This window comes from Saccoglossus kowalevskii, chromosome 3, assembly GCF_978046115.1.
Source record: "Saccoglossus kowalevskii chromosome 3, keSacKowa6.1, whole genome shotgun sequence".
Taxonomy (NCBI): Eukaryota; Metazoa; Hemichordata; class Enteropneusta; family Harrimaniidae; genus Saccoglossus; species Saccoglossus kowalevskii.
In genome coordinates, this window is record NC_140643.1 from 39,919,909 (window position 1) to 39,934,530 (window position 14,622).

General features: G+C 32.1%; 1 protein-coding gene across 2 annotated transcripts in view; it reads right to left on the reverse strand.

Annotated features, from left to right (window-relative positions):
• Positions 1-3,034: 3,034 nt before the first annotated feature.
• The window catches only part of LOC100369209 (dorsal-ventral patterning tolloid-like protein 1), a 41,833-nt gene continuing 30,245 nt past the window's right edge, over positions 3,035-14,622 (reverse strand). For both annotated transcript variants that reach the window (XM_085497192.1, XM_085497193.1), the window contains 6 exons: positions 11,762-12,053; positions 10,787-10,957; positions 9,567-9,785; positions 6,786-6,905; positions 5,794-6,013; positions 3,035-5,082 (listed from right to left, as the gene is read on the reverse strand). In XM_085497192.1, coding sequence (XP_085353318.1) covers positions 4,581-5,082; positions 5,794-6,013; positions 6,786-6,905; positions 9,567-9,785; positions 10,787-10,957; positions 11,762-12,053 — 1,524 coding nt within the window. In that variant the 3' untranslated portion in view covers positions 3,035-4,580. The remainder of the gene's footprint in view (positions 5,083-5,793; positions 6,014-6,785; positions 6,906-9,566; positions 9,786-10,786; positions 10,958-11,761; positions 12,054-14,622) is intronic.

A 14,622-nucleotide genomic window follows, 5' to 3' on the forward strand; every position in this document is an offset into this window, starting at 1 on the left:
ATTCCGTGAAAATAAAATCCAGCGATTATACTTTTTTTTCTATATTTCACATTAAACTCATCAAAAATCAGTGAAAATAAATTCCATACGAAACGTCCGAAAAGCCTTTTCAGTGAAAATTAATTCCAGCGAAAATAAAGTATTCCACAGTATATATAAACATAAGTTTAGGGCTTCGAGCGCTCACAAACCTGCGTCTACAACTTAATTGTTAATCAAACTTTGAAAGCTGTGTAGGTGGTTATTTGTAAACGACATTCTACCAATACAATGGGGTTTTCTCTCAATTTTAGTAATTCGTTGAGCAATGGCATTCTGCTGATATTATTACCATGGAACGCGATTCTTATAATGAAATCTGATTTTCATCTAGAACTGTGATTTAATGCCTCTCGTCATGATCTGATCCTGTGCCGTGTCTACAGCCCATCCAGCATCTATTTAGCCTAGATGGCCTATGAAACCTACTACTAGGTGGTGTGTCACCCTCTCTATCCTTTTTTGGTTGTTTCACCATAATCAGTGTGAATTTGTAAAACAGATTATCAGGGATGGTGGAACCTGGAATAGTAAAATCTATTGATTGAATAGTAAAATCAGAATGAATAAATGAATGAATGAATGAATAAATAAATGAATAAATGAATAAATAAATGAATAAATGAATAAATGAATAAATAAATAAATGAATAAATAAATAAATAAATAAATAAATAAATAAATAAATAAATAAATAAATAAATAAATAAATAAATAAATAAATAAATAAATAAATGAATAAATAAATAAATAAATAAATAAATAAATAAATGAACGAATAAATGAATGAATAAATGAATAAATGAATAAATGAATGAATAAATAAATAAATAAATAAATAAATAAATAAATAACATCTTTGTTCAGCTTCATTGGAATTTCAATTGCAATTGATAAATTTGCGTAATCACAATCTAGATTTTACCTCTTATTTCCGAGGTTATGCCCGTGGTGGCGACATTACGTTTTCAACAATAGGATTTTGAAGTAAACGGGGAAAATCAAAATCCTATTTTCATTTCTATAGTGTACATTGCAGATCATCACCGAGGTCACCATGTCAACGAAGCGTAGGAACATGCAAATGAAAATAGGATTTCGATTTTCACCGTCCTTTTTAAAATCCTACTGGTTTTTTCAATCATATGAAGAATAATCTGGTTCAATGTTTAGATTATTCTCTGAATTGACTTTCTGTCCAATTATGGGAAGGCATAAGAATCAAACTGTGTCCCACACATAAGCACATTGGAGACGTTTACCTTGGTCAAAGTACTAGTGCAGTATATCACCTTATGCCTTTCCATGAGACGGGGAACTCATTAGATGGACATGTAAGTACAGGATCTCTAGGACAAAAGATAAGCAGGAATGCACATGAATTAGAAAACACTGAAAATTAGAAGAGAAACATTTTACTCATGTTGCAAAAACAAGATGTTTCCTACTTGTCAAAGGCAGATCTAGAGTCTCTGGCATGGGATGTGATCTCAATTTGGACAACTTGGTACACATGCATTTCCATCAATAATAGTTACCCAAGTCGTGGGAGGGTTGACTACATTCCAAAGAATGTAGATTTATGACGTAGATTTATGATCTTCCAAATAGTGTATATACATCATGCACCATGGTAACCACCACAATTAAGCTCTCACTGACTCATCAAGTATTCTTATTCACCTTGGTTTTGGGACAATTTTTGTGCCCACATCTGACAAGATTGAACTTGGAGCAGTTGGACGAAGGAAACAAGTGTGCAGGAATGGTCCACCTTAACAGGGCTTTTCAATGGATACACTTTTCCCTGCTAGAATTGAATTGAACATTTGTTCATATTGTGTCTCCATACGAAATCTTGTTTAGACAGGTGCTCAGTGTTTCTTGTATGGATGATGTAGAAACCAATTGTGCATGTACACGTAAATGAAGATTCCCCATGAACACCTGAGAAGCAGAGTAGAATGAGCACAAATACCCTGAATTGATATGTTGTTCCATTTGCTGCAAACCTTGAAAAGACTTTTGGCTGACCAGGTGTATCAGTAAATGTAGGTATGTTTCATAATAAGAGCCGCCATATAGTCGTATAGTTTGAAGCAATGCCTGATGAAATGCCGAATGACCATCTTGGAAAATCTAAAAAGGATTCAAAGATGACAAAACTTCCACTGGCTCATACATATGATGATCATGCTCTTGGGCACCAAAGATGCGATCTCTGTTTGTACTGCCCTTGCCTCCACCAGTTCTCTTGGCAAAGGTTTGAATGGTAATGATGACAGTGAATCCGGGGAGCAGCACAATATTATGTACACGCACAGCATCATGCATGATGGTGGACAAAAAGTATGTGTGGTGCTGAAGATAGAGACAGTAGTATGCACATAGAAGGAACCTCATATTAAACTGACTGGGTTTGGCTCGGAGGTGTTACTTGTGTCAATAATATGTAATAATGGGCTTGTGAAAAAAGTTGATATCGGATGTGGTTAGCCACAAAAAGGTGCTTTGTGATTTGCTGGTGTCAATGTCATGGTGCGAGTGACAAATGACTCATCCAGACCGGTAGAGCTTGTAAAGGGAGCAGGACACAAAACAGGACAGGTTCCATAAATTTTGGCTCAGGCCTGAACCACAATTGAACACTGGTACAAATTCTGTGCAGACCTGTACGGTTCCTAAGACTGAAATAACTGCTACAGATAAATAAACCAGGTCAGCAAATATTCACTATTTCGATTGGCAGCCGTAGAATACTAGAATAAACACAGTAGTCCTAACACCGTATTTGTACCACCCCTGAAATATACACAGTAATTTGCATATGAGGAACTACCTGGGTGCCTAGGCAACCAGAGGGTGGGAGAATGTCATAATAATTTAGCACACAATCTTTTGGACCTTAGGTATCACTTTGCAGAAGATAATTCTCACTCAGGGTTGAGTTGTGAGTTTTAAATAATAATAAAAATGAAACAAACATCACACAGCATAGAATATAGATAGATGTATTATTGTAAGAAAGATATTCTTTCAGTAGTAAATAGAATGACATAATATACAAGCAATATATATATATATATATATATACATATTAAACACTGTACACAACCACACAAAGATAGAAAAATTTGTTATAAATTAGTTACATATTTCACACAGATATGGTATTTGTTCTATTGAAAGCAATTCTCTCGCACACATAAACCAAAAATCACATTTGTTGTATACTCAATCAATTTGATATTACTTTTTTTGAAAAGAGAAACACATCTGTAATTTTAAAATATTACGGTACTGAGGTTTACTAAATCATATTAACACAAAACTCTGTGTTGCATTCTGAAATATCTACATAATACCTTATAAACGCAAAATGTAAATGAGTACAACTTGTATGCATGTCATTGACATTATGTCTGAATTAGTTTAGACTTTCAGTACTAATGAAACCATTGAAATACTATTAATGATTCCCATTCCCAAACATTTCTTAACCCTAACTGATTCACTGATTCATCTATGCATTAGAATTGTCTTGTTTTTATTAAAAGCATACAAGAAACCAGTGTTGTAAAAAACAAAAGGTTTTAACCAATTACACTAGAGGGCAGTGTCATAAGTTAGACATTCAACTTAAAAGCAAGCCCTTGTACATATTTTACAATAAATTCTTTTTTACGTAACCAAACATCGTGATCAGAAATTATCTTTTTTTAAAAATCTACATGTATATCTTTTAAAAAGTGAACACAGATGATTTAAAGAAGTACGTAACCATAGACCTTTGAGGTCTATGATGTAACAAAGATTATATACACACAAAACAGAACTATATACACAAATATAATAAGCCAGTAATAATTTGTAAATATGTAAATTAAAGGAAATCAAAAAATAACCAGTACCTCGTGCTGCCTGATATGTTTTATGAGTCAATTCGTGCATAGGAACGTTCATGTTTGTTTTATTCAGAAGTATAAAAGAACTACTTCACCAAAGGATTGTGTTCTTGTCCCAAAACAAGAAATTATATCATCATATTGCTTAAGCAGACTTTGATAATCAAACCAACATATTGGTTATTCCACACTTATTTTATATAACCTGTTATTCCCCTCAAATTAACTGATTTCATTTAACATCACCAATAGCATCCCACTGTACATTTCATTTCAATATATGTATAATTACTTATACATACAACTTGTAATGTCAAGTGTTTCATTTCGTTTCATCTGTAAATATCGCACCATCAATGTGTCAAATAGAAAAAACAAAATTATGTCACGAAATCATGGTCAGAAGCATATACAAAACAAATAAGTAGATAATATGTAAACCATTCCTAACAGAGATAACAATAGTAAATTTTCTTGAGATATTTATCCAACAATAACTGCTTTTTTTTTAGTGTAAACTATTGGAAACAAATTTTAACCTTCAAGCATATTAGTACTTAACCTAACTTGGGAATAACATCCAATTCTGCAGATAAGATTAAGACATATAAAAAATATACAAATGAGAACTCAAAATCATGCATCAGAATGTGGGAGGGGAGGAATATTTCCAAGTGGTGGTAACCTTCCTGGTCCCCTCAATGGGGGTAGGTTCTCCGCCCCATGAATCGTAGCAATGTTATTATTATACAATACCTCACGAGAGGGCAAGTCAACACTTAAAGGGGCACCCCCAAGTGGTGGTAAAGGCTGGTTAGCACCTCTCAACGAGGGCTGAGTAACAGTGCTGTCACCCAAGGATGGTAATGGTTGACTTGGTGGAGACAAAGGAACATGATCACTCTGCAGTAAAGATGCATCTTTTTGTTCAAGTGGAGGAGCTGAAGTATCATTTCCTGTAGCACTGAATGGTTCGATTGGAGACAATGGTGCTGGACTGAAAAAGTTGTTAGCAGGTTGTTGTATCGGCGGTGACATGTCAATTTCAGAGTATTTTGGTGGAACTGGTGGTGCTTGTTCTCCTTCTCTTTGATACAATGGGTTGTCATGTCCCATCGTTGGTTCTGATATTTCCGGGCTGGGAAGAAAATGAGAACCATGCATAATAGCAATTACAATAACTTATTTCATAACTTACAAATTTATGTTACTGTATAGAAATATTAGCTGGGTTTTATTTTTCCTTAATTTAATCATATAGCTACATTTCTTTTTGTACTATGCAGTGAAACTATACAAAGTTAATATTAAGAATTTTTGCTCTAAAACCAATGAACTTTAACATAAAGGATATCCGAAAAAAACATCACATGTGCAAATTAAAAACTGTGAATATTGTACAAGTAACATTTGTATTAACAGTGTTGTTATAGACCTTGGCATGGGCATCAGGATGCATATCATTTTCCAGACAAAGTCACTTTCAATGAAATTAAGAGTAGGGGGTTATTTAGTACCTATATATTTTTTATCATTATTCCTAAAATAAACTTTATTAATATTTCAAAATAACTAATAACAGGAATCAACACTTAAGGTTAAGTATTTAAAAACATATTTTAACATCAAAGACTGATAACAGATTATACATTTGCATTAGTACACTACTCTATCTTTTGTTTGATAATTTTTTGCTCACTTTTGTGTGCTTGTTGAAATCAACATGAAATTTTTGGTTTATTTTTGACTGTGCAAACTGTGAATGAACAATCTTAAAACAATAATCCATACTTCCACTGGATAATAAATAAAGTTGCAGAATTCAAATACAGCTGTTCCATATACTCACCACTCAGTTACAGCGATGTTTGTTAACCGAGACGTAGACAGTGTACGTTGAGATTTCTTGGAGTAACATTTGATAGCAACAAGACAGGATGACGCCATGATAATAGCCCCAACAGCTACGCTTATTCCAACGGTTAAACCAACTTTCAAACCTCCCTTGCTATCTTTATGATTACTTTGACGATTCCGGTCATAATCTGGATCATCTGTCTCTGCAAGTCCTGAAAAAAGGTTCATAAATAATACATCTGAGTTTTAAGAATAGGTTATAAAATGACACGCCCTTTATACATGGTTTTGAAGTCACAAGTGCGAAGCGCCAGTTCAATTCTAACATGGCAACAATTTGCAACAATTTATTTAATTTTATTTTTGTTTTACGCAGTACAGTCAATCTAGATCAGCTGACAAAGCCATGTTCTAACTAACTTCTCTCAATTTATACAGAGAATATAAATCATGAATCCAGCGATCTGATTGGTGGAATAGCACATAGCCATGTTAAAAACCACTGAAAAGCTCTTACCCTGGCTGCATGACCATAACAAATTTTTGTGATTGTCCTTTTGCATGGAGCAACAATATGTATAGTAATTTGGTAAATATATAATTGTATATACATGTATATATCTCATTCAATTTGATGTTTATTGTTGGAAATTATACTAACTTGGTTGAAAACAATGGTGACAGGGTTCTCTGACTCACATATTCACAGCACTGAGAACTACCATGGGACTGGTAAATTTTTCTTTTGACCAATCAGAAACCTGTACTTTGTACTAACTCCTAGACATATTGGCAGGAAAGGGAAATCATTGAAAATATGCTAGCTATATATATGTACAGGTTTACAAACAAAGTCAATACCAATGAAGGCATATTCATACATTGTACTAATGGTTTGGCCTCATAATTAGCATTCAGGTCAAAATAAAAGAATAAACAAAATTCTGGCTTCTTTTTTTCAAGTGTTTTTTTTTTTAAACTTACCACATCCTGTATCTTCATCTGTGTTGTCACCACAATGGTTGTAACCATCACACACCAAGTAATCAGCAATACAACGATCATTTCGACATTGAAAATCACCAGTCTCACAGCCAAATGTATCTAAGATATAATCAAAGGTCTTTTATATGGTCTATATATTATATATATTATTATAGTCTTTATGCAGATGAATTGTTTGAAAGTACAAAACAGCGTTGAGGATCAAAAAGAAATGTTCATTGCAACATTTTTGCAGTTTTCCTTGACGAATGTTTCAAAAATGTGCCGCTCCCTCGCAAATTAAATCAAATTACAATACCATGCACTGCCCAATAATTGAAATGCTGTGTTCTCATTGGTTGATCATTCCTGTCATCAGACAATAATTGAAATGCTGTGTTCTCATTGGTTGATCATTCCTGTCATCAGACAATAACTGGGCAGTACTTGAGGTCAATGCATGAACACACAGATACAAACAAGATTGAGTTTGCCTTAGTTTTTAAACAACAAGTCCTCCATGACTCATTCACATTAGGAAATCATCTAGAAATTACCAGTGTGTTTAGTATGTTGTTAGCTTGTAAACTTATCATACATAAACTGAAATACAAGCGTCTATGACACACTTACAACACTGGTGAATTCTTCCTTCCACCACTGCATGTGTATTAATTTCTTTTTACATTTTGGGTTATTATAATTGAAATAAGGACCCCCCCAGTATTAGGTGTTTTAAATCATCACTATCAAAATTAGAGGTGTTTGTGACATCATAGCTTTAGATTAACACACAATAATGTAAATCTCTATTCATTTCAAGAAACAAGCCATCAATAATGAATCCCCAACAGTGTCATATCTAGATGAGATAATGTGTTAGACTTCACCTCACACATTATTGTGCCATAGACCCTTCTTCTCATTCAATATGGCATTGTGGGGAATTCATTATTGTTTAAATAACAGGGCCTGGATGGAAAAGTTCTCCTACATAATAGACTCAACTGAGTCTCACCCATAATTGTGCATATCCTGTCCTTGCCATGTTTTCATGAAATAATGGACAGCACATTGTCCTTTTTTCTTTAATTGCACTAATTCAGTAACATTGATATAATTTACAGGTAAGGGTAATTTTGGACGTTTTTGTGTGGCCAGCATAAAATTCCATGTGACTATGAAAGGAATGTCAGCTTTTAAATTTGAATAATCAAGTGTAAACAATATAAACAAATAACTTAAGTGAACAATGTCTCATATATGCCAAGTATTCATTACAAATGTGGAATGAAAATAAATGAAGAACAAAATTAATATTGTTGATTAGTTTACAAAAATGATCAAAAATTACCAAATTATATGATTTATTTATATGATATATGCACAGAATGATGTAATAATGGCTTACTGTTAACACAGATCCTCAAATTACGTTTTTATTGATAACATTATGTCTGCATTGCTAAAATGTAGCAAATTTCATTCAATTCATTCAGCTGTAGAAAATGCGTAGTATGCCCCTAGTGGTCAAAATGCAAAGACTTTTTGTTTTCAAATGAAATACATTTCACACTCTCTTTCACACACCTGCTAACATAATAACTTTAACATCCCATATGTCATTCAGAAATATTTAAAATATTAATTTTATCTCACACATTGATATGACTGACACAATTCTAAATCTGACAAAATATTACCAGCATACCAAAACAGTGGACACAAGGTTAACCATATAGACTCAAAAGTCAAAATGACATTATTTTTTTATACCAATTTGGTCAAAACACAACAGCTCAATCACTAGCACTAACATTCAAAACAAAACTGCTCATTTAAGTTTACAGAAGACCATTATGCTATCACAAAGCACAAAACTATGTTGAGAAGATTTACAATAAAGATTAATTGATTAGCACTACAACATAAAACCAACAGAGCAACATTCTAATCTTGGATAACTCGATAACATTATTTCAGTTCACATCTGAAATTTTTTACATGGGAACACTACTGTAACAACATAAAACCACGGAGCAACAATCTGATCATGGACAACTCAATAACATTATTTCAGTTCACATGTGAATTTTTTTACATGGGAATACAGTGTTTGTCAGCCATATGATTTGATAATTGTTAAAAGACACATCCCAATATGAATACAATTCCTATCAGCACAGCTGATTTGATCCATACATTGGTGGATAGAGCACAATGAATGTAACGCATTGTTGGAATACTGAAAACAGCTGTATAATTTGAAAGTGACAATATTTCTTAGTGTTTGACTGTTTTCAAGTTGAATACTAAATAAAGTAGTCATTGTTCTTTGAAAACAAAGGTGAGTACAGCCAACTTTTATTTGCTTTTTGTCATGTACTTGATGGGAACTTTAAGTAGAGCCTCAAACTATCCACATATTTATCCAGAAATTGAGCAGGATATAAAGTTAATAGTTTTGTTTATTATGTACAATGACAAAACCTTTCTAAGCAACATGTTTACAAACATCTTTGGTCACAGTGCCATGACCAATGAAATTTAAAAACAAAAACAAATTCATGATTTTCATTCATAAATTGCTCACGGTCATTTCCAACCTCTCACGTTTGCTGCACAACCGTATTTCAGATATCTGGGATCAAAACTGTATTGTCAAAATAATAATTTCAGTATTTTGACAATATCAACACATGACAAAGGGTTGGCAGCTCAAACAAACAGATGGGAGCTCTGCATGTATATGAGAATAAGGTTATTGTTAAATAGGTTTACCTTCATAAAATACAGTAAAGACAGCTTCAAATCCAGTATGATCCTCTGTCGCTGCCCGGTCAGTAACAAAGTTTAACTGTAAATACATAAATCCAGACACAAACGATTCTTCTTGTCCAGCACAAAGTCTTCCAAGCAAGGTTGGATTGAAGAGACTACGATCACCATCCACTATTTCTATGTAGTCACCTGTCCCTGGCTGACAAGCCCCATCTTGTGCTAAGATGAATAAATTAAATAATTTAGACTATTGGAAAAAATGCAATTTACAGAAAAAAATAAACTAATATAATTTAACAACAATTGGTTACAATCTTCTAAACAAACACCTAAATTCATACAATACTGTAAATACAACAAAGCCAAACCCTTTCATTGGTCGATAAAATAACAATAGAACAATTTATAAATTGTATTCAAATTAAACTTTATAAATATGTATAAAAATGAAATAAACGAGTTTGTTCTGTAAATAATAGGTACAAATTAATGTAATCTTTGAATATTATATTATTTCAATAATATATATTTTAATAATAATGAACCACATATTTTATTTTATTTTTTATTTCCACTAGAGACACAATATGAGCATGTTACAAAATTTAATTATATTTCAGTACAGCCATATATGTAGCTATGAGTACAGGTCTATTACATGTGCTGAAACTAGTCTTCAGTTTACAGTAAAAGTCTAAAGAAACATGTTGTTGGTGCTTTAATTTGTTATTTTTATTTACATTCTATACAGTTTTAAAGTTATTGAATCAGGCACTTTAAATTAATAATTGGTATTGTGCTTAATATAGTTCTATGGTTAAGTTTACAATTAATTTTCTTTTACTGACCAATTACATCACTCGCTGTTTGTCAGTTGTAATTTATACAATAGAGACGAGGTGATGATAGTTTTATTGTACAGTCATTAGAGGCATTTTTTAATCCAAAGTTATTTATACGGTTTGAGAGAGTTCAGCTCCTGTGTTTTTCAACAGTATGTTTTAATTACTTCAGGTCAGGACTTGTGTTTAAGATAATTGATACATAATGTTCTAAGTGAATAATTTATTGAGTAATTTCATAGTCTCATAAAGACTGTTTACATAACAATAAAAATGCCCAGGCAGTTAAATAAGTTTAAAACCAACAATTAACTTTGTTCACCTTATGCGTTTATTAGTTCTAAAAGAGCATATTATATGGTAACATAGTAAACTTACTTGGTTGAAGATCTACAGTCTTAAATGACAAGTAGACTTTCTCAAACATTCTACTGCCAATAATGACCATTATGCACTGAGCAAAGTTTGGATACTGCCCATCGGGGTAATTCTCATGGGATACAATAACACCGCCTCGGTCGGTTACAATAGCTCGGGATATATCACAAACTATAGAGGAGAAAAAAGGTATGCACTTAGAAGGAATACACTTAATAGCGCACACTTTGTAAAATCAATCAGAGGATCGTGTGGAACTTACAATTAATTATCATTTGTATGGGCCATTGTTACTCAGCAACTAGACATTCAAAATGGCGGCCATTGTCAAAGTTTGTCATAACTTATTGTAGGCTGTGATTGTTTTGGAGAGTTTCATGGTTCATCGTTTGAATGGCATTTAATAATTACTGTTACAGACTAAATATAGGTATTTGTACATTTTTGATAGAAGAACATTTTTTTCTTATGTTGGGCAAACAATTTTCCATGGTTAGTAATTTATAATGATGAAAACTTTTGATTTTTCAAAGCCTATACAAATGAAAAAAGATACCTTTTTAATTATATTGAAAAAAATATGGAATATGAAAGCTAAATATAGACTAAATATTGATAATAATCAGTCTGATATGGATATATTGGTTTCACATCAGCTGTACATGTATGTCTCACTCTGAAAAGGATTAAGTTCCATTGAATACATATCACCTCAAGCATTATGATAAGTTCAACACAGAATGATGCACAGAGATAAAATCTACAACGCTGACTAATTTTACTATTGCACAACCAGAACTATACTGATGGAGGCAGAATGCTTGAAAAATCACAGTGGTAGATAAACTGAGAAAGTATGTTAGTTCAGTCAAAAATAGTCAATTCATAGATAACAAGCCATGCACATGCCAAAAGTGACAACATGCCATAAACTAATATTACTGTAACCTACATGTAGATATATAAATATTTTACCTGAGATCTTTTGCGATGATGGCGAAGCACCAGGAGGTGGCAAATCTGGAAATCCGATTTCACTGATTGCATATTCTGCATAGAAACCTTCATAGTGCAAAGATATATCTGAACTGAACAGGACCATCATGGAGTTGCCGGTGGATGACATAATCTGGGGAGGTTTATTTGACGAACCACCACAATATGTACCAATAACAGGTGAATTTACGATATCTCTACCATCAATTACCTCAATAAAGTCAAACTCACAGTAAGGATGGCTCTCAATGTCAAAGGTCGTGAAGTGGAGCTATAAAAGGGGATAAACATAGAGGAAAAAAATAGGATTAATGCATAGCAGTTATTGTTCTGTGTACTGTGTAATCTGGTAATTAGTCAATATTTTGTGTTTTATATTTTCATATTAAACAGAGTTTATATGTTATGGGCAACCTTCTTCTAATATAATATGATAATGTGCTTAGGACAGAGAATTATTGTTGTATTGAAGCCCACAATTTCAAATAATTTAAATGAGATCCATGTTGCATATTTGCAGGTAGCAACAGAAGAAAAATGAGTTTAAAATTGATCTGAGATTTATTCTCAAAAAGTTATGCATATAATTTAATTTATACTATAAATATCTATGCATGTACATCATCAGAAAGTTTAGATATAGACAATACAGTAGTGTATATGCCGTACCAATGTTTGTCTGAGGAATTATGTATACCGATGTATGGCCAATTTCATTGGTCAAAGAATTCTTTATGAGGTTTCCTGCTCCACATTCATGCTAATATATTTATGAGTGGTCATTTCTCTGACATTATTATATGTATCACCCAACTTAGAATTTATTCTAAGGTTGGTAATGAGAAGTAATATAATATGATGTGCTGAAACTAATCTTGTTTATAGCTCCAGAGGTTGCAACAATAGAACTATAAAAAAGCACAGAGTTATACAGTTTTATAAAGCCATTATTAGCCTGAACAATTGGCCCCATGCCCATATTTATTTTAAAATAACTCCCATACTACAATGTTCCGAATTTACATGAGTCCAACGCTTTTCAATCTTTTCATAAATGATTTAAGTACATCATTCAATTCCAGTCATGAACAACTCAATCCAGCCATACTGAATGATAAAACTGTATCATCATTATTATATGCAGATGATTTAGTTCTTATGTCTCAAACAGCACCCGGTTTGCAAAATTTAATAAATATTTTGGAGACATATTGTTCTGAATGGAACCTAGAAATAAATTTATCTAAAACAAAAATCTTAATTTTTAGGAATAAATCATTAAAAACATCTGAATACTTCTATTACAAAAATACAATTATTTGCTGTGTGTCAAGTTATACTTATCTTGGGATAATAATCTCATCATCTGGAAATTTTATAGAAGCAAAGAAAACATTAGCAGAGAAAGCATGCAAAGCTATGTTTATACTGAATAAAACATTGGAAGGGAACACTGACATCAAACTCTTTCTGAAATTATTTCATTCAAACATTAAACCCATTTTACTCTATGGTGCAGATGTCTGGGGATCAGACATTTTAGATTTTGGAAAATGGGAGAAATGTCCAATTGAGAAAACCCACTTAAAATTTTGTAAGAGAACACTTTGTTTAAACAGATATACAAGCAATGCAGCATGTAGGAGCGAAATAGGCGAACTACCACTATTAATAGAAATTAAAAAAATGCTAATAAAATACTGGTTAAGACTAAAAGATATGCCAGAGGATAACCTTGCAAAACAAGCATACTATGAACAACGAAAATCACAGCAACATACATGGTTATCATCAGTAAATAAAATATTAAAAGATAATTATTACACATCATTAATAAATTTTACAACAGGTATTCCAAAAAGAAACATTCATAAGATTATAAATAACATTGAAGCAAATATAAAACAAACATATGTAAACCAGTGGAAGTAACAAATCTCAAATGATAATAGTAAACTTAGAACATTTGCAAAAATCAAATTTAAATACTCTTTTGAGCCGTATTTGACACTACAAAACATTAACCATAGAAATGCATTTAAAATTGAGAACAAGCACACACAAACTTGAAATTGAAAAGGGCAGGTACACACACCCTAAAACACCAGTAAATGAAAGAAAATGCAAACAGTGCAACATGAATGTGATTGAGGATGAATTTCACTTTCTCATGATCTGTCCAAAATATGGAAACTTGCGCCAACAACTTATGTCTGAATTTAATTTTCTATCACATGATGCACACAATACATTCATTCGATTGCTCAGTGCAGATGATTGTGAAATTATAAAAAAGGTTTCACAGTTTATTTACAAAGCCTTTCAAGAAAGAATAGATAGTTGATAGCTTTGAATTATTATTAGTCTTAGTTTTATTATTATTAAACTTATTAGTATTAGTAAAAAATTTAACACATTACATTTTACTTTTATACTTAACATTATAATATTTTCTCTTTCTTTATTATTTCATTATTATTATACTTTTATTGCTACTGTACTGATAGAAATACTGTATTTCTAAAGATGCAATAAATATTATTATTATTATTATTATTGTAACATTCATATCAGAGTTCTGCAAATAATGAACTACATGTACATGTAGAGCTTATTCTTAGGCCAGACTTTTTTTATTCCTCGTTTTGCGAGTTTTTATCAGGCAATTTTTTTGAGGAGGGCGGAAAAAAATTAAATTAATTCTTTTTTTCCCATTAGATTTGTGTGATTCTCAAAGAATTGTAAGTGAGATCATTGATATGAGAAAAGAAATGAAATAAAATTTTATTCCATCATTCCATGTATAACCTTGTTTCTCATCTGCGCGAGACTTTGGTATT